General features: G+C 34.6%; 1 protein-coding gene across 4 annotated transcripts in view; it reads left to right on the top strand.

The window, feature by feature from the left end:
- The window catches only part of LOC150099104 (transducin beta-like protein 3), a 470278-nt gene that overhangs the window by 95621 nt on the left and 352648 nt on the right, over positions 1-22009 (top strand). For all 4 annotated transcript variants that reach the window (XM_090405846.1, XM_090405845.1, XM_090405844.1 and 1 more), the window contains exons 5-6: positions 4403-4551; positions 13356-13523. In XM_090405846.1, coding sequence (XP_090261972.1) covers positions 4403-4551; positions 13356-13523 — 317 coding nt within the window. The remainder of the gene's footprint in view (positions 1-4402; positions 4552-13355; positions 13524-22009) is intronic.

The following is a 22009-nucleotide window of genomic DNA, read 5'->3' as shown; positions in this document are numbered from 1 at the left end:
GGAGTTTGGAGGCCAAACATTTGGACTGGTGAAGTCGTAGAAATTTTCAGACAACCATTTTTGACTTTTCCCAGAGGTGTGGCAAGGGGCCGAATCCTGCTGCCATACATACGGCCTACCATTGGCTACCCTTGTTATCCAGGGCTTGACTACAGTTAGCAACTCCACGAACAAAGCCCGAATTCCAATGCCAGGGTTCTTCAACACCTGTTCCTGCAGATTTGCGAGGAATTCTGCTGTACGAACGCAATCAGATCGTCTGCTAGGGATCTTTCTTCTTGCTACATCCTCGTAGTCACCATTGCAAGTCTCTAGTTCATGCCTGATTGTTTTTACTGTATTCAGGGAGCATTGGGCAGCAGTCGTAATATCCTTATTTTGATGGCGGGCACGAATCATCATGATACAAGTTATTCTCTTCCATGATTCAGGTGGGTTCCAGCTATCCATCCTTTCTGACATCTTGTATATGAATGAAGAAGGGTCCAAACTTTTAAATGAAGAGAAGTGTGTGTTAATACATGTAACTTAGGGAAAAATATAATTAATTATAAATATGTCAAATTTATCCCGAACACCCTGTACAAGTCCTTACGTCTATCAAATTCACTCCACATGTCCATAAACTGCACATTCCTCCTGTACCATCTTTTCATTGGTAGTCATGGGCCTTCCTTCTAATTCTTTCCTGTACTGAGGCAACATACTCACAGTCTTTACTTTCTTACTCTTCATTTTTGCTTCTTCTAACAACTATAATGAAGAGCATCAGATATAATGAGTAAAGATGAGATGTAGCACACAATGCCAGTTGTGAGGTTTTTTAATTGCCTGGAATTCAGAGATTTTGTTCAGTTTTTAGGGTATAGTTTTTTTTTTCCCCATTTTTTAGCACTTTAGCTATTTTTAGAGATTCTTTAGTGGGTTTTGTGGGAGACTTTTTTTTTTTTTTCCACTGATTCTGGAATTTTTTGTACTGCTGATCTTGGTGTGAAATAATGGAAAATTTAAAGAGAAGAAGCATGCAGTGGGGTTGAGGAACATAGGGAACACCTCTTACACAGCGAATATCCAGACTACCTGTACTCAGACTATCTCCAGGCATAACTCGGCAAAACAACTAGCAGCAGGATTATTCACGTGTTGCTACATCCGAACATATGATGAAACATTTATCTAATCTGGCAAACTTTGTTTGCATCTGAAGTGTTTTCTGGACTGGGGCAACTTGTATATAGAAGCTAATGACTTCACATCACTTGCCTCAGTATCCCAAAATACAAAGCACATATCCTTACGAACATGTATAACGCTATGCATTATGGGAAGGGTGTCGCTACCCAGACCAGTTTCGACCTTTATTGAGGTCTGATCAGTGGGAGCCAGACCCAGAGGTGATACTAAGGTTGAAGTAAAGCAGAAATCATATTCTCATATACAAGTAGCCAAAAGGCTCACACTGATGAGACCTCAGTAAAGGACGAAACTGGTCTGGGATCCTTTAGCAGAGCTTTAGCTTTAGCCTTAAGGATCTTTAGCAGACAAATCTGCTAAAGATCCTTATTCAAGCAGAATAGGAAATTAAGTTCTCCTGTTTAAATGTGCATGCTAAAATAATAGAAAATGAGCAGTCATTTGGCTCAAGAAGTGCTTGTGAATGGCTAGGTGAAAATAATTTATTATTTTCACCTAGTATTCCAAATTTATATAATTTAGTATTCCAAATCAGGTATAAAAACACTTGCAGAAGAATTAAGGTTAATTTTATGGGAAGAAGTATGGGGAATATCTAAAAACAAGATTAGCCATGAAAGAATTCTTGCCAGAAGAAATTGCAACTGAAAGACCCCCCCCCCCCCGGGGGGGGGGCCTTACCCATACTATTATTGAGACAAAAATATCCAGCAGATTAAATACAATATTTAATACAAGGTATCATCACTTTAAGAGATGAATGGTTATTGTCAAAACAGATGTTCTCAAAATTATTTAATTCTGCCATTATTGATTTTGTAACAAACTCAATGTAAGAAACTAAATTAAAAGTGATAAGTGTAATACACTCACAATATCACTATTAATTTGGTTTCTTCTACTCGCCTACTAATAGTAGGAGTTTAACATGATTCACAGTGCCAGGATTATATGCCTGTATATATATATATATATATATATACATGTATGTGTGTGTGTGTGTTTGTATATACGTATATACATACATAAACAAAATAAAGATATCATCATTATCAAATAATTGACATGTATCCTCAAAGGGTGTACAGTATATGATAGTACTACATGAATAACTTACATCATTACTAACTTCCTATCTACAATTTTCTTCCAAATCAATCTGTTACCTGTCAAGATGCCAACATAATCAGATCTTACATTTCATCTAAGGCACTTTTTACAGCGTAAATCCACCTACATCTTGGTCTTCCTCTGGGTCTTTTTCTTACCAACCTGGCAGAGAACACTTGTTTTGCTAATCTTTCCTCTTCCATTTTGTTTAAGTGACCATACCACCTGAGAATAGCTCTGCTAACACATTCCTGGAAGCTAACAATGTCAAGTTCTTTCCTAATATCCTCATTTTTAATATGATATTGCCATTGATGCCACCTGTTAACGCTCCGAATCTTTCTCAGAAATCTCATATCTGCGGTCTCTAGTCTTTGGTCAAGTGTTTTATTTCTAACACAGCTCTCACATCCATAAGTTAAAATTGGTTTGCACACTGTCTTGTATACAGCTAATTTAGTGTTCCGACTAATTTCTCTCTTATTCCATATGAATTTATTCAATTGACTTCCCACCATACCAGCTTTGCTGATTCTGTTGTCTATTTCTATATTTAATTTACAATCTTCAATAAAAATCGTGCCCAAGTAACTGAAATGTTTAATTGTTCTATAGGTTCTCTATTCACAATGCAGTTGATGTTTTCAACTTCTGCCTATTTTCATTGTCTTTGCCTTGTTATTGCTAACCTTCATACCATATCTATTACAACAGTTATTCAATTTAGTCAGGGAATCTTGCAGACATGTACCGGATTTATTTAGAAGTATAACATCATCTGCATAAAGTTATTAGCTGACATTAACATCTCCAATTTTGATATCAGGTTTAATTTTAACTTTCCTTCATAATGTGATCATATAGATAAATGAATAACAGAGGGGATAATGTATGTCCTTGTCTGACACCAGATTTAACATTATACCATCTTCCTGTACTTCCTTCAATTCTCACTGCTGATTTACAACTCAACTATTTCTTCATATAATGCTCAATTAAAACCATACAACTGTACTGTTTTGAATAGCTTCTTTCTTTGCACCTTGTCATATGCTTTCTCCAGATCTATAAAACTTAAATACAGATCTTTGTTATATTCCCATGATTTCTCAACTATTTGTCATAAAGTAAAAATCTGATCCTGACAACCTCTATTTGGCTTAAATCCGACTTATTCTTCAGCAAGCTTCCAGTATTCTCTGCCAGCTTGTTCATTGCCTGGACAAATAAGGACCATTCCCCTTTCAGAGAACGAAGCAGGATCCCCCCAAAAAACGAGTATAATAGATCACTTATTTATAATACATCTCATTTGAGAAAAAATAGTGAACATAATAAAATAAATACTATATCACAATTTTATAGATATACAGCAGAATCTAAAAATTATTCTAATTTTTTGATTCAGAGATTAGAACAAGTAAAATATTTAGCTTTTTAGACACAGTTTTTAAGATGTTAAATTACGTATAAAAATAGTCAACAGAATTGGTTTAGCTAGTATGGTAGGAAGTCAGCTGAATAAACTTCTATGGGGGAAGAAAGAAATTAGTCAGAACACTAAATTAGCTGTATACAAGACAGTGTTAAGCCAATTTTGACTTCTGGATCTGCGAGGTGGTTAGAAATAAAAGACTTGATCAAAGACTAGAGACCACATGTGAGAGTTCTTAGAAAGATTAGAGCTTACCTAGCTCTAAATTAGCTAAATAGATGTGTGAAAATATGCTTCATATTAGTCCTAATTAAATATTGAAAGCATAAAGTAATATGCATTTTTAGTTGTTATAGGGTAGTGAACATGTCATATGAGGTATTCTTGACTTGATGTTGATTGCAAGACTTGAAACCTTAGCTGATTTTTTATTTTGATTTTGCTTGCATTTTTAACAACTTGTGAGAACAACTATGTGTCTAAAATACCACACTTTTGTATCAGCTTCTGCTTTCTTTCCAATTTTAATTTCATTTCTTGTTTTCTATGAAAAATGTTGCACCAGAGTTATGCTGTATTGTATTTTGTGTAATATTTTAAGAATGCTGATAAATTTCTTTTTTCTCTTTTAATATTTTCCCTACTTTATTATTATTATTTTAGTCAGTTCATTTTGGACCAATAATATGCATGGATTTTAATAGTACTGGTACTCTTGTGGCAACTGGAGGAAGTGATTCTACAGTTAAAATTTGGGACATTGTGAGAAAATATGTTACTCACAATTTGAAAGGTGCACATGGAGTTCTTAGGTATGGTATTCCATTGCTTGTGATCAGTTTTAGTGGTAGTTCATAAACATACAAATGAACTGTATAACATAATTGTCAGTCATGTGTTGAATTAAGCATAATTAGAGACTTGATTGACAGTTATGATGTATAGTTAATTATTTGGTGAATTAAGCATGGATTAGAGAATTAATGAGACAAGTTTTATTAATTATTATTTTGTTGTTATATAGTACTCAGTCAGAAGTTGTTATTTTAGGATGCACTGTGTTACATATATATAAAAATATTGAAAGAACTTGTCAGTATCATTATTAGTTTCTTGATCTATGCTGTCAAGTAGTGTATAGGATATTGTGACAGTATCACATGATTAAGTTTTCATTATTATATTTATTATTTAGAGAGCATATCCTAATCTCCTAACAAAAACAATCATTGTCTAAATAGTTTATCATTTGTCAGTGCTCCAATATTGTCAGATCTCATATTTCTGTCTTCTAGGTCACTTCTGATGGAAACAATCCACACAGATCTTAGTTTTCCTATAGATCTTTTTCTGGGTATCCCTGGAAAAAATTCTTATTTTGCTAAATTCTTCTCCCATTCTGGTTTAAGTAACTATACCACCAGAGATCAGCTCTGCTAACATGTTCCTGAATGCTAATAATGTTCTATCAGAATATCCTAATTTTTAATATGATACTGAGGTTAATGACAACTGTTCACTTCTCTAATTTTTCTCAGAACATTCATATCTGTAGTCTCTAGTCTTTATCTTTTGTGTTATTTCTAACTCAACCCTTATATCCATAAGTTAAAGTTGGTTTGAACACAGTCTTTTATTCTGCTAGTTTAGTCTTTTGGCTAATTTCTCTGTTATTTCATATAAATTTATTCAACTGTATTGCCACCATACTAGCTTTGCTTATTGTTTGCCTGTGGTTCTCACCTATGAAAGATTTTCATAAACCTATAGTACATTTGTACCATGGATAGACTAAGCTTTTCTTCTATTTTGTTATTAACTTTATATATATATATATATATATATATTTTTTTTTTTTATATTTTTTTTTATTTATTTATTTATTTTTTTGTGTTTCTTTATTTATTTTTTATGTAGTCCAGAAATTATGCTTTAGTTTAAAAAAAAAAAAAAAAAAAAAATCAGCTAACGCCTTTTTATTCCCGTATACGGGAGTGTAGGCGAGGCCATTTAGCCCTATCTAACTTTTTTTTGGAGACTGAGTGGGCAGTTCAATCTCCACTGGTACCAATCAGAGATAGATGGCCCAAGGCTATCACTAATTAAGCGGTACACAGTGAAGAGAGACTGCTCAAATGTGCCGCCATCTCGTGGTCCCTAACCCTAACACAATATATTTAATGTCTGAAATAATGTGGGTTCTACGGTCGATTTTCTTTAGTTTACAGGACGAAAAACCCGAGTTTCAGTGAGGAAAAACACGCTTGCCCGTGCCTGAGATCGACTAACTCGGGAACTGGTCGAAAAAAAGGCTTAGAAAAATTTCCTCTAGTCGCCGACTAGACTTGAAACCAAGTCTTCCTTCGTGCAGCTAAGTGCGGTGGTGTGCAAATGCCACATCCACTGAGCTACAAGGGCTCAATGCTTTAGTTATTATAGAAATTATGGATAGCCCATCTATGAAAAGAGGAATAAGTTAGAATGTGAGAATTACAGAGGAATTTTCCTAGTGAGCATTCCTGGTAAGATTTATGCAAGTATATTTAAGAAGAGGCTAAGAAAAATTGTGAAACAGAAACTTGGAGAAGAACAAGCTGGATTCAGGCAAAACAGAGGCTGTCAAGATCGGAATTTTACTTTACAACAAATAGTTGAGAGATCATTAGAATATAACAAGGATCTGTACTTGAGTTTTGTAGATAAGGAAAAGGGATACAACAGGTGCCCAAGAGAAAAGCTTTTCAAAATGCTACATTTCTATGGAGTAAGTGGAACATTATATACAGCAATACATAGTCGATATTTAAGTTGTAGTCAGCAGTTTAAATTGAAGGAAGTACAGAAAACGGTTGAAGTGATATCAGTTTGAGACAAGGGTGCACTATAATAAATTTAGTTTACTCCTTTATCCAAGTATGAGCAAACAAAGTTTGCACCTGAAGTATCTTCAGGACTGAGGCAACTCATGGTAAAGGAGGACTAAGCTCTCATCAGTTGTCTTAGAATCTCCCATAATGCAAAGCACATATCCTGCCCGACATGTATAATGCTATGCATTAAGGAATGGGCCACTACCCAGACCGGTTTCAACCCTTATTGAGGTCTCGTCAGTGGGAGCCAGAGGTGGTGATACTAAGGTGAAAATAATGGAGAAGTCATATTTACCTGTACGAGTTGCCAAAAGGTGACTTACTTTATTATTAAATTACTCTGGATTAGAGAAAGATGTTGGAAGTTTTTTTTCTCTTCCACTTTGTTAGAATATAATAAATTTAATTTAATCCTTTATCCAAGTGTAAGCAAACAAAGTTTGCATGTGAAGTCACTTCACGACTGGGCTTCTTGTATATAGAGGCTAATGACTTCACATCAGTTGCCTTAGTATTCCATAATGCAATGCACATAGCCTTATGGATATATATAATGTTATGCATTGTGAGACGGGCCACTACCCAGACCTATTACATGCTTTTTAATCTTTCTTAATTCTGCAGTTTGACAGAAGTGTTGAATATTCGGCCAAAGAATTTATGAAGAAATATTTTGAACAAAAAAGATACCCTTATTTAAAATATGTATCAATCTTAATGAGCATATCTCCTTTGCAAACATTTGTTTATAAAATTTAATTCCGTGTGCTTTGGCTGAATATTCAGTGCTTCAGCCAACTTTCAAACCAATATTTGAATAGGTATTCGATGCTTTATCTAAATCCTGCTTCGGCACATCCCTATTTCTAACTTTTGACCTATCAGTATCTCTGGAAAAGTAAGAAATTACTTAAATAAATGACTACTGGGTTGTATCAGTCTGGAAACTCCTGATAAACACCTAGAACAAAAATGACATTAAAGCAACATATTACCACAAGAAAGAACATATGAGGATATAAGAACATAAGTTACCTTCATAGCTCTGCTACTAGTATGTCCTTTCTTGTGGTTGTATCAGCTACTTTAATATTGTAAAAATATGTTATTTTTCTTTGTTTTAGTGTACTTTAAAATGGGTTGTATTTTCAATACTCAATATTTCTTCTTCTTGCTTTTCATTTATTTATCTTAATTAAGTCAACTTACTTAACTTAACAGTCGTAACTCAAGTTGTAATTTCGTTGCTTGAAATAGTCTATCACCTTTAATCCTTTCAGTGTATCAATTTAATCCCCCCCCCTCCCAAGTTTGTGACTATGCTACTTCACATGTACATATTTTAGAATTTAGTAATTGCCTCTGGCTGGAGCCAATTCCTTTGTCTAAATAGCTGGCTTTTTCTCACACTGATCTCTGAAAATTTATTTGTATTTACGACTGTGCAATCAGAGATCGCATAGAGGAATTGTATGTCTTTCCTATACATGCAAGAAAACGCCCAGCACAACACGGAAATATCTCTGATATTTATCTCTAAGTTCAGCAACGTTTAAATCTACTATTCGTCAGTCGTGGCTACTTTTACTCTTAAGGTCATGCAGGTTCTATTGGTAAGGCAGAATCAGGCAAGTTATTTGACAAACAAAACAATTTATTCATGCTAAATCAAGGTACATATAAAAGTTAATACTACATATACAAAATTTATCAGGCTCTACTTTACTCAGCAAAATTGACATGGAAACAATATAAAATGACGTGTCTGCTGGTTCCCCACTCGATTAATTAGACATTTCTCGCTTAAGCTTAATGACTAATGCAATAAATACGCTCACATACAATTCAGACATGTGGACAGACTTTTGCACAATTTAACTAATTTGACAGACTATAAACATTATTAGGCCTGACTAAAACTTTCACACACAATAACATTAGCTAATTTTTCATAACTCTGCAAACTACTTCACAATTATTTTTAACAAAACAGCCTTCGGTCCTTACTACTGTTCTTTATGCTGACAAACTATAAAATCAGCAATCTTTGCCACAAATTTCACATTTAGGAAATTCCTACTCAAAAAGTCTTACTTGCTACTTTGTCATCCAGTTCATTACAGAAGATCCTAGAATCCACACACGGGCACCTTTTTACGACATCGATGATACTTCACACATGGAGATCATCAAGGAACTTAGTGGTGGGAATTCAGGAATAGACCGTCACTGCTATTATGAACCTCCTTTCATCATCGTACTTCTGTTGGCGGGATGTGGATCCCCATCCTTGGAACGGCATGACATACAGGAAACTTGTAGCGAGAGCCAGAACAGAAAAGCCACCTTTTCGATCGATTCCCCCCCCTTTTATTCTGCTCTCCCGACCTTAGAACTCCTATAGATTGAATCACCCAGAATTTCTTGGAGGGTGAGTCTTCTCAGCCACCCTGCGATCGCTGAGTTAAGGCGGACACCCTGTACTTTGTTGACCTTCGCGAGTTGCGATAGCATCAGGTCTTACATTTTTAATCCCATCTGAGTTATTTCTTTGTTCGTACAATTTTCTTATTACAATTTATTCTGACATTTTTTCAGATTTAGTACAGCAAAATTGAGTTGAGTTTTTTACAATATCATTTTGTTCTAGGTGTGTATCAGATCTTTCCAGACCATGTCCCCTCCCGTATAGGATTGGAATATGAATTATTGATTTAGGGGTGCTTAAGGGTCAAAGATGGAAAACTGGTGGGAGACCTTCACATAGTCATTTAAGGAATACAGGGAACCTACTTGACCTAATGCCCATTTCTCATCTTCTTGTGGTACAGCCTGTTAGTAGGTATTTACCTGGATACTGAACAAATGAGGATGGGCTGGCAATTTGGAGTTTAGCTGACCAAATTGTATTCTTATTGGCTTAAACCAACCCAGCATGACAAGTAAAACTTGTCATGCTGGGTTGGGACATCATCTGGTTAAACAAGAACCCTGTTGTTTTCATCAGGGAGATAGGGTGACCAGTGAAAAGTCAGCTACTGGAACAAATTCCAACTCAGTATCAGCAGAATTCAAGATGGGCACCATCAACATACAAAGCAAGAAAAAAGAAATGGAACTAGCAGAAGAATAGGATGATAAGTACCGGATCGACATAACAGGTGTTACTGAAACCAAGAAGACAAAAACATATGAGATCTTTCTATGCAACAAATATAAGATGCAATATTCAAGCCATAATGATTCAGACCATAACAAGCAAAAAAGGAGGGTAGCTATAGTACACTATACATAAGGATAATCTTCTTAAATGGAAGATAGTATCAAGTAAAGTGGGGAACTGAACAGTGAGACTTATTTGTGTCTGTGGTTCTGCAGCAGGACAAAGGAAGTACGAAATGAAATGATTACCAGATGAATAAAAATGCTTTGAGAAAATTTACAGAAAAAAGTAAAGCAAATAATTATGGCAAGTATCTGCTACCTTTCTGTACAGGATATGGACCAGTTAATTACTAGGATAATGTTCCATCATAAAGAATGTGCACAAATTCTTAGGGAGTGAAGATTTCAAAAAATAAGTGAAGTCTCATTAACTATGTTCTTGTTGACAGCAATATTGTCAAGCTGATTCAACACACAATTGCATACACAGGATTTGAAATTGGAAGTGATCACTTAGTATTAAGTAGAATAAAATGTTATATCATATGAAAGAAAGAGTGTGTGAGAAAGTTTTAAAATGAATCAAAGGTTAGCAACTGTAGACTCAAATACAAAAAACATTATTCAGGAAAAATGAATTATTTTGAAAACAAGAACCAAACCTTGGATATTCAATGGCATATCCTGAAGAAAAAATTGAGAGGCATGTAGTGAAATATAGAAGAAGAATAAAAAAAATAACTCCATGGTGGACTCAGGAAGTTAAGGAGGCAGTAAAGGAAAAGAAGAGAGCATATTAAAATTCCTGGGAAGTAAGTCAGCATGTGTTCTGAGGGAATACAAAAATAAATAAATAAAAAATAATAACGTAAGAAAGTGAAAAGGAGTGTGTAAAACTAACTAACTAAAACTCATGGTAAGACTTTGCCATGAAGATGCCAAAATCTTCTGGTAGCTATTCCCTCTTCCTTAGAAATGTAGGAAGGGGAACTGTTAGGAATCAACAATAATAAAGATGACATGAAAACTGAAGATAAAGATATTCTATCTGTATGAAGTAATTACTCTGAAAGATTGCTAAATGAAACTAGCAATGACAGAGTGGTAGAAAATACTCAACAGGAATGCAATCAGAAATGCATGTTAATACTTGAAGTAGAAAAAGTCATGAAAAGCCTGAAATCTGGAAAGGCAGCTGGAGTAGATGTAATACTGAAATATGGAGATATAAAAGTTTTACATTACCTACACATTGCGTAATTCCAAAGGGCTGTTCAGAAGGTTGAATTCCAGATGATTGAGTACTCTCATAGCACCCACCTATAAAAAGGGAAGTAAAACTGAGTCTGAGAATTACAGAGGAATTTTGCTGTTGAGTATTCCTTATGAGATAAGTTTATTTAAAAAAAGCTAAGAAAAATATTAGAAAGAAACTTGGAGAATAAGATGGTGCAGGCTAAATAGAGGTTGTCAGAATCAGATTTTCACTTTAAGACAAATAGCTGAGAAATCATGAGAATATAACAAGGGTTTATCTGTATTTAAGTTTTGTTGATCTGTAAAAAGCATATGAGCTGTTCCTAATGCTATGTGGTGTAAATGAGATACTGTATCAAACAATGCACGTTAGAATTGAAGGAAGTACAGGAAGATGATTCGATGTTAAATTATCTCCATTGTTGTTCATCATCTATATGGATCATATTATGAAGGACAGTGGTATTAAACATGATTTCAAATTGGAGATGTTAACTTGAGGCTCTTTGTTTTATGTACGTGATGTTATACTCCTAAATAAATCCTGCACAAGTATGCAGCATTCCCTAAGATGTTAACCTGAATAACTGCTGCAATAAATACGGTATGAAGATCAGACCAAAAAAAAAAAAACACCATTGCAAATATGCAGAAACATTGACAATGCCAACTGTCTCCTGAAGGAAGTACCTATGGAATGAAAGATTACATCTGTGTAGCTACATCAAATTAAATATCGAAATATACACTAAAATTATCAGAGCTGGTCTGGTTGAAAGCCAGCTGATTATATTTATATTGAATAAGAGAGAAATGAATCAAAAAACTAAACTATATCTATAAAAGACAGTGTTCACGCCAATTTTAACTTATGTGTCTGAGTGCTGGGTTAGAAATAAAACACTTTATCACAGATTGGAGGTAATAGATGTGAGAGTTTTTAGAATGATACGGGGAGTGAACAGGTGGCAATATTATATTAAAAATGGAGATATTACAAAAGAATTAGACATGGTTGGCTTTCAGAATAGCGTTAGCAGATCTAATCTCAGGTGGTATGGCCTCTTAACTGGGAGAGGAAAGATTATCAAACCAAATGTTCTTTGCCTAGATTGCGGAAAAAAGACCCAGAGGATGACTTACACATCTAGGTTGGTAGATACAGTAAGAAGTGCCTTAAAAGACCAAAATGTAAGATCTGATAATATTGGAGTCTTGACAAATAGTTTATTAATTTGCAGGAAAATTGTTAATAGTATTGTAGTCATGATGCAACTTTTTCATATAGTGGTATCATAATATTCTGTACACTCCATGAGGGTACATATCAGGAATTTGAGGATGATGATGATGACTATTGACTTGAATAAATGGGTATCAGAAAGTGATATATGGATGGAGGAAAGGAGAATCAACTGAATTGAGATGACCAATGGTGTAACCCAGAAATCAACAGGAATTAGTCCTTCAATCATTGTTATTCAATTTATATATTAATGATATTGGGAAGGACCTGACAGATGTTTAAATTGCTTACCGATAATGTTGAGATGGGGAGGCCAATTAGGGATGCTACTGATATACTGCCCTTTAAAAATTAATTGAATAGCCAGGTGGGCAGATGCAAATAGCTGTCGGGGTTAGTAAGCATAAAGTTATGTACTTCTGCAAAATGGGATTTCCGATCGCACATTTCTACTCAATCATTGCAGAATGGGAATTGAGTGGAACAATTTGACTATCAAATTGGTGAGTGCATCTAATGTGAGTGAGTTTAAGAGAAGTATTACAGGTGGTGTTGACTAATGTATGGCCTTGATGAGTTCTTGATACTCTGGAGGGCTCTGATAATAATAATAATATGGGGCTGTTTGGTTCATCAGACAGATGTCCCTAGGCTAAACCCAATGAGAGAGAGGGAAAATAACCTACTCCTCAGTATTGAGTATTATCGTATAAATGGCTTTTCTTTTCTGTGCAACCATCCACCACTACAGTCATGATTAGTGCACAGATCACCGACCTCTTCCTGAAGGAAGTGTCCATGAGTATAATTTCTTTGGATGGAGAAAAAATTGTTTTTGGGAAAGGTAGAAAAAAAAGCTTTATACTAAAATGGAGGATGTTATGGAACCATCCATAACATCCTTCATTTTAATATCTTATTTAGGCCAGATTGAAGCTTTTCAGCTCTCATATTCTATCCTTCAGCATTTTAAACTTTATATTCAGATAAAGTCAATAATGAAAATTTTTATGTTAATTGTATTACTGTTGTTGTTATATATTTATTTTATAATTAATCTTTAAATCATACTTTGTAGAACAGTCAAATTTCATCCAGATGCAGCCCAAACACATTGTTTTGGAGCAGCAGATGATTATAATATTCATATATGGGATTTATCAAATGGTCACCATCATCTTCTGGAAGGACATTGCAATGTAGTAACAAGCTTGGTTTTCACAGATAATGGAAAGCAGATGTTGAGGTAATTTAAATACAGAGATTTTTATAAATAATCTAAAATAAATGAACAAGCAAGCGGTATTATATTTTTGCTAGTGTACTTCAATACTGTATGAGTTGCATATATTTTTTAATTAAAAAATTGGTTTATGAAGTCATTATTATTATACTCTTTAGTAATTAGACCTGGTTTGCTAAGCAAAAGAAGAAAATGAAGCAACTAGAAAGGCAGATTATGTATCTTTGCTATGGGGCAATGTCGCAAAAACATCATCTGTGTAATGTACCTAAAATGAAGTCTGAGGGTGTATGTACACTCTCTGTGCAAAAAGAAACCAAACTTTTGATAGAAAATAAAACACAGGCCAATTATAATTATTCAAATCATTTATTTCAATCAATGTACCCTCCCTCAGCTTTGATACAGCATTTGGCACGGTCAATTAATTCGTTAAATGAGTTTTTTATATTGGTTTTTGGGATACTGTTGAGGATGTTGGTTACTGCCGCTTGAATGTTTTCAATCGTGTGTCGCTTTCCTTTCATTGGCAAATGAAGTTGGGGGAAGAGAAAGAAGTCACAGGGTGCTAAATCAGGTGAATATGGCAAGTGATCCGACACACAAACTTGGTTTTTGTCTCACAGTGTTCAAATGACGAGATGGTGCATTATCGTGCAAAAGTGACCAGCTGCCTGCATCACAATATTCATGCCGTACGCGATGAATTCTCGCTATCAGTTGCTTCAAAACTGAGAGATAAAACTCACCATTGACCATTTGGCCAGGACGAACGAATTCTTTGTGGATAATGCCCTTGGAATCATAGAAACAAATCGGCATTGTATCTTTACTTTTGAATTCTCCAAGTGACCTTTTTTTGGATGCCCCTCCTCTGGTGATCTCCACTGGTGCACAGCATTTTGACCAAGAGTTTGGGACTTCATAAATTGAATTCGCAATTTATCTTTCCCCACAAGTGGACCAATGACCAAAAAATGTATCGAATTGAACACTGCAAGGAACTCATTAAAACCACTCGTAAAGATTCAAACTTGATACAACCATTACCTGTGACGAAATGTGGTGTTATGAGCCAGAAACAAAGCACTAGAGTTCGTCACCAGTAATGGTTGTATCAAGTTTGAATCCTTACGAGTGATTTTAATGAGTTCCTTGCAGTGTTCAATTCGATACATTTTTTGGTCATTGGTCAACTTGTGGGGAAAGATAAATAGCGAATTCAATTTATGAAGTCTTAAACTCTTGGTCAAAATGTTGTGCACAGTTGATTTTGGAATCCCCAATTCATCTTCAATCAGTCTCATGGACGATTTCGGGTTTTCTTTGATGAAATCACACACCTTTTGGATGTTAACTTTGCTCAGTCTAGTTTTTGGATGGCCCGGCTTTTTGTCATCCTCAGGCATCTCATGACCACTTTGAAATCCCTTAACCCACTCATAAACTTGAGTATGGGATAAGCATTCATCACCATATGCTTTTTGAAGCATTTGATGTGTTTCGGCAAAACCTTTACCAAGTTTAACACAAAAGTCAATCGCAGCTCTCTGTTTGTAACTCATTTTCCGACCGTTCGTCAAAACACACTGTCACTCTTGACATAATAACTCGGCTTCTAATAAAACAAATGTCATAAACAGTTGACACAACATTAATGAAGGTTGCTGCTTTCAACAACAAAAAGATACAACAGGTGGCCACTAGTTCTATTTTAGAAAAGTTCGGTTTCTTTTTGGACAGTGTGTATGTTAGAAAAGGATGTCTTCTAAATGTTGCAAATAGAAGTTGGTGAGATTGGGAAAGTGTGGACTCCCTATGACTGTTTTCCTTTAACTTGTATGTAGATTTTGTTTTGACAAAAAAAAAAAAAAAAAAAAAAAAAAAAAAAAAAAAAAAAAATAATAATAATAATAATAATAAACACTGCTACTAATAATAAAAATATTAAATAACAAAGTTGAATAATTTCACTATATACAGTGGAAAAATTTTTGAGAACAAATGAAGCATATCTTCTTGAGGTATGCTAGTGAAAACGATTCAATATGAAAACTGACCATTAAATCATTAGTCTGTATGGAAACTTTTTTCACTTTATCCAATCTGGAAAATTCGTGAAATTTTTTATGCATCACCAAGCTGAGTTTTTAATAAATGTGCTAAAAACTTTGCTATGCAGTATGTCAGAGAATCTATACAGCCCACAACTGGATGAAGAGGAATGCATTCCTTGTTGTAAACCATAGAAATTAGAGGCTATAGCAAAATCAGTTTTAAGTTTGTCTAGGGTATCTCCATCAAGGCTCATGACTTTATCCACCAGTGAGTTTAATTTTCCAAGTTGGCTGTTGGTGGAGTTGTAATACATCTCCTGGTACATTGATCTATCACATAATAAAAGAGATATTTTATTTTATAATTTGCAGTTTCCAGAACTACTGTAGCTTGCAAACTGGTCCCACAATAAAGATACATTAACTACCTTTCTAGCAAGTATAAGCAATCTACATCCATGAAATAATTTCACTAAGAAATAGAAAAAGAAAACAAATTATTTTTCTTAGACATCAGTGAACTAATTACAGCCATTTATTGAAAACCTAACTTCACTGGATGTTGCGTTCAGCAGCAATTTGCTTGTCAACTCTCTTAAAAAATTGGAATTATCAAAACTTTATTGCAACATTCTCACATTATATGCAGTATACTGTAAAAATACAGCAAGAACTTTTAAATGTAAAACAATATGTAAAACTGATTGGTTTCTGACAGTGGACCACATATTTTTTGATTCCTGTGATCCTATCACAGATAACAAGGAAACAGTATGTAGAGTCCCTATCCCATATATTTCTGGCATCTCAGAACCAGTTTCTAGAATTCTTAAGAAGACTACACTCATTCTTTTCAACACACTGCCATCGTGGTTCCCATCTTCTACAGATAAATGCTCTCTTCTTGCTTTTCCTGGTGACATTCACTTCATCTGAATGTCAGTCAACAGGTCATACTGCGAGCAGTAAACTCATAAAAAACTGAGCTTTTTGTCAATGAAAGTAAGATGTTGCAATGGAGTAACTAATGAATTCTGTGCATTTCATTTTAAGAGCGTTGATTAAATTTTCAGATATATCAGCTATTCTATGTTGCATGGTCATTCTGGCTAAACTAACTTCTTGAAAAAAATTTTTTTTTTCTCTGAACATATTTCTTCACAGATTAGTAACCAAACAAACATTTTTCATAAAATCTTCAGTGAACGGCTGACCCAAATGCTTAATTTCACAAGCAACCAAATCACTCACTAGTCACTGGTATTTGTTGCATTACTTTTTTGTAAAAAATTTTCTTCTGACTGAAGATTTTTTAAAAAACTCATTCCCTTTTATTTTTATTTCATGTGACAATAATCTATCAAAATATTTCCATGTTTTGTGTCAAAGTGTCTTTTAATATTATATTCTTTGGGCACAACAATTGAATTGCAGCATATCAGACATAAAAATTTAGCTGTATATTCAATAAAAACAACTTGTGCATTCATTCTTCTTTAAACTGTTCAGCATCAGTTTTCTTTTCTGATCATCCATATTTAGTAATAAATTATCTGTCATATTTACAAGTAATATTATAAAATCTCTGTAATATTAGTAACTAATTTACAAACTGAAAAATAAATATTACCGCAGATTTACCTAGACATGGAATAACACACTGAAAATGCATATAATATGACTTGAACATGAGATGTGTTGATAACAATGGCAACAACAGTACCAACTTACTAATTATAAAATACAGGATCCTTTTCATGTTGGTGTCCCTGTGGTGAAGGTTAAGAATCTTACTAATCAAATTTTAGTGTTTCTAGGAATTTAAACCAATTCTCCTTTACATCAACAATAATAATTTATGAATCTACTGATTTTTTAAATCATTTAATATTATACAAATATGTTTCTTTTATTTATTTAATTTACACTGAGGCCACAATAAATCATTGAATGGGCTGCATCCAGACCGCAGACCATATGCTGTGCATCCCTGCACTAGACTGTGCAGTTTGCATTCACTCAGTCTGTCTTTGTACTCAATATTCCAGAGACCAGAAATTATCTTAGTCAGTCGTTTTTGAACCCTTTTCAACATATCTTGATCCTTTCTGAAAAACAGTGACCAAATCTGTGCACAGTAATCCATATGCAATCTGAACAAAGCCTCATACATTCTCTGCATCATTGCGATAATGCACTGTGCTATTCGCACAATTTTAGCAAAATGTACCCAAACTTTTAGATCCATATCCAACCACAACCCCAGATGCCTCATCTCCTGTTACACTTTTCTACGTTGAACTGGTATCCCCCTTTCATTCACTCATTCACTAAGTCTGTTCAAATCCACTTGCATCCCTTCTACTCTTCATAGTTCTTTCCAACTTGGCATCATCTGCAAATAACTATATATCGCCATTCAAGCCTTTTCTCAGTATCATTTACATACAAATTAATACCATTGGCCCCAAAACAATCTCTTGAGGCACACCACTAGTAGATTTGCTTTTCTGGAATATTGCTCCCCCAATACACAACTTACTGATACCTATCAGAAAGCAGGCTGCAATCAGTTGCACTAATCTGCTATCCAACCCTTTCCAGTTTAATTACCAGTTTGTCATTTGGCTCCATTTCAAAGTCTTTAGCACAATTTTTGATTTACCACTATGCATGCATCCCGTGTTCAGTGCACCTGTCACTTTGTTATAAGTAAGTCAGTTGCTATAATATGATATTCCTTTAGCAAACTCATGCTCCCAATCAAAGAGAATGTTCTTGTCATCAACACAATTCTGAATCCCGGTCCTCTCTAGCTCCTTTACCGCAACTCCAGACAACAGATTGCCCTGTAATTCGAGCTTAGTCTCATCACTCACTCACCAACTCCTTTTATGAAGTGCAAAAATTTTGCCCTCTTTCCACTTCTTTGAAACTATTGTTAACTCTCTGGAACATTCTGTTATGATACACAGTGACACACCATTAAGTCCCACTGGCTTATTGACATTCCTTTTACTCAATTCCTCATATCGTCTGCTCACTTACCATCTGTGCCCCCCCCCCCCCGCCCCCCACTGCTCTCAAGTTTTGCCTGGTGTTACTTTCACACAAGGATAAAATACCTTAATGATTGTTCATTTAGTATTTCTAATATCCTGATCAATGCTTCTACCATTCTCTCCAGCTAGTATCATTCTTCCATAATTGTTCTTTCTTCTATGAACTAAGATATGTATCGAATAAACTCCCCAGGATTTAATTTGGTGATCATATCATCATCATTAAATACCTCACGTGTATCCTCAAAGGATGTACAGGGTATTATGATAGTACTTCATGAAAAACTTACATCATTACTAACTTCCTATCAACAATTTTCCTATAATCAATCAGTTATCTCTCATTATCAGATCTTATATTTCTGTCCTCTAAGGCACTTTGTCAAGTCTCCAACATTATCAGATCTTATATTTCTATCATCTAAGGCACTTTGTACTGTATCAATCCACCTATATCTTGGTCTTCTTGGTCGTTTGCCCTGCCAACCTGGCAGAGAACACTTATTTTGCTAATCTTTCCTCTCCCATTTTGTTTAAGTGACACCAAACCACCTGAGATTAGCTCAAGTAACACATTCCTGAATGCTAACAATCACAATTTCTTTCCTAATATCCTCGTTTTTAATATGATATTGCCATTGATGCTATCTGTTCACACCCCTAATCTTTCTCAGGACTTTTATCTGTGGTCTTTGGTCCAGTGTTTTATTTCAAACCCAGCTCTCAGATCCATAAGTTAAAATTGATTTGAACACTGTTTTGTATACAGCTAATTTAGTTCCGATTAATTTCTCTCTTATATATGAATTTATTCAATTGACTTCCTACCATACCAGCTTTGATTCTGTGGTCTATTTTCATATTTAATTTACCATCTTCACTAAAAATTGTGCCTAGGTAACTGAAATGTTTTACTTGTTCTACAGGTTCTTCATTCACAATGCAGTTGATATTTTCGATGCTTCTGCCTATTTTCGTTGTCTTTTTCTTTTTTTTTCTTTTTTTTTTTTCTTTGTGTGTGTGTTATTGCTGACCTTCATACCAAATCTATTACAACAGTTATTCTATTTAGTTAGGGAAATTGCAGACTTGTACTGGATTTATTTAAAAGTATAACATCATTGTTATAGTTGCATAAAAGTATTGCAACTTAAATAAATGCTAAGTATTGCTTGATATAATTCTCCATTGACACCATACAACTGTAGCATTTTGAATAGCTTTTCTCTTGGCACATTGTCATATGCATTTTCCAGATCTACAAAACTTGGATATAGATCTTGTTACATTCCCATGATTTCTCAACTATTTGTCATAAAGTGAAAATCTGATCCTGACATTTGACCTGAATCCAGATTGTTCTTCACCAAGCTTCCCTTCCACAATCCTTTTCAAACGTGTCTCAAGTGTACTTGCATAAATCTTACCAGGAACACTCAGTAGGGAAACACCTCTGCAATTCTCGCATTTAGTTTTATTTCACTTTTCATATAAAAGGGAAATAAAACTGAAAAAAGGCATTATATTATATTATATATAATATTTCTTCCAAAGAGTTTGAGGATTTTTTCACCCCCTAAACAAAACTTCTTGAATAATATGTATGCATTGAAAGCAGCAATAACACCCTGATCTGTGGGTTACAGGAGTTGGTATTATGTGCTCATTTTAACAGGACGGCCATCATAAGTACAAGTGGTCTTTAGTTGCATACATGATTAGTTGAAAGACTGTATATCACATTTGATCTTATGAATGAACGACGACTGGATGTTCATATCAGGAAGTAAAATATACCTAATTTTTTTTTTCTTCTGGCAAGAGTAAATGTTTCAGAATATTTTGAAACTTTTACTCTTGCCAGTCAGATTGCTCACTAAAGATTTGGAACTCTAAATAACATTTTTGGGTTGGATATGGTTCAGTAATTCATGAGTGTAGCTCTAGATACTAGATGTGATCATTTTTTGAAACTACCTCAGGTCTTCAGTAAATATGCTGTCAGTCTTGCATCAAGTGAGGAAAATAAGCTGCTGTCCATAACAAGACATTCATAACTGTTAGTGGGATTTGGATCCATATGTATTGGTTGAAGTGAATAGACTCTCTCTTTACCCCCCCCCCCCCTTTTTTTTTTTTTTTTATTATTATTATTATTATTATTATTATTTCTTTTTTTTTTTCAAGTCGTTCTTTCTGTAAAAGGTGAGTTTATCTGGTTTCATGCTGAGGTGTTTGGGTTTTTCATTCTGCAAACCTATGCCAAATTATCCCAATGGTACTAAGGGAATAACCATTATGGGCAGCTTACATTATCCAAACGATGATTGTGTAGAAAAGAAATCTCATGATAAGAATGAAGAAGAATTTATTGAGCTACTGCAATTCATCTTTTTCAAGCAGCATGCGACAGAAGGAACTTGAAGTCAAAGCACTTTAGATTTAATTATAGCATCAGAAGTCTCGGTTAAGAACGTGAATGTTTTGCCATCATTTAGTGATAGTGATCATGCTCCACTGTCTTGGGAAGAAGATAACTATATGGACGTTACAGTTAGGGGAGGTTACAGGCTGAACTGCAAAGCAGGAAATTATTGACAAACTCAGGAGAATGCTATCTTTAGACTAAAGGCATCAGTTACTGAATGGGACAGATATCAGCAATACATAGGACTCTGAAAAAAGTTCTTAAATAAGGCAGTATCTGAATGCATCTATAGAGTTCAAAGAACAAATTGGGTAGGAGTGAAATAGATGAAATGAAATGAAACCGTATTAAGCAGGAGATTCATAAGAAGATTGGAAGGAATATTGTGAGACGAAGAATGAGAGGAGTTATGAAATATATAAAAGTGCTGGCAGAAAAGTTGCAAGTATTTGTGCAGAAAGCTAAATTGGAGTATGTAAAGAAATTGGCTAAAGTTGATCTAGATGAATTTTATCATTATTATTATACTGTAAGTAAAAGAAAACATTAATGTGGAAGAATAACTTTATCCTTTGTCAAAAGCAGATAAGATTATATAAGTAATGAGTGCTCACTTTTCCAAGATCTCTCAAACACGCGTGTATAGCATAGTGCACAATGCTACCTCTACGTTAGATAAGGACATAGAGCTGCATGAGAATGAGGTTCAATAACTGTTGCATAACCTGGAATATCAGTTGAGGAACAGATGGGATATCAACACATTTGCTAAATCAATGTTCAGCCGAAATGTCTTGACCCTTGGCATGTTTGTATAACTTGAGTCTCAGCTCAGGAAGGATCCTACAGGGAGGGAAAGAATGTATGATACCAACATTGTACGAGGGTGGTGCAAAAATGAATGTGTCTAATTACCAAACTGTCAGTAACTCTCATTTCAAT

Source organism: Typopeltis vanoorti, chromosome 15 (genome assembly GCF_054136105.1).
Source record: "Typopeltis vanoorti isolate ZY-2024b chromosome 15, IOZ_Tvanoo_1.0, whole genome shotgun sequence".
Classification (NCBI taxonomy): Eukaryota; Metazoa; Arthropoda; class Arachnida; order Uropygi; family Thelyphonidae; genus Typopeltis; species Typopeltis vanoorti.
Note: the sequence above shows the minus strand (reverse complement) of the source record. Positions and strands in the feature narration are given on the sequence as shown.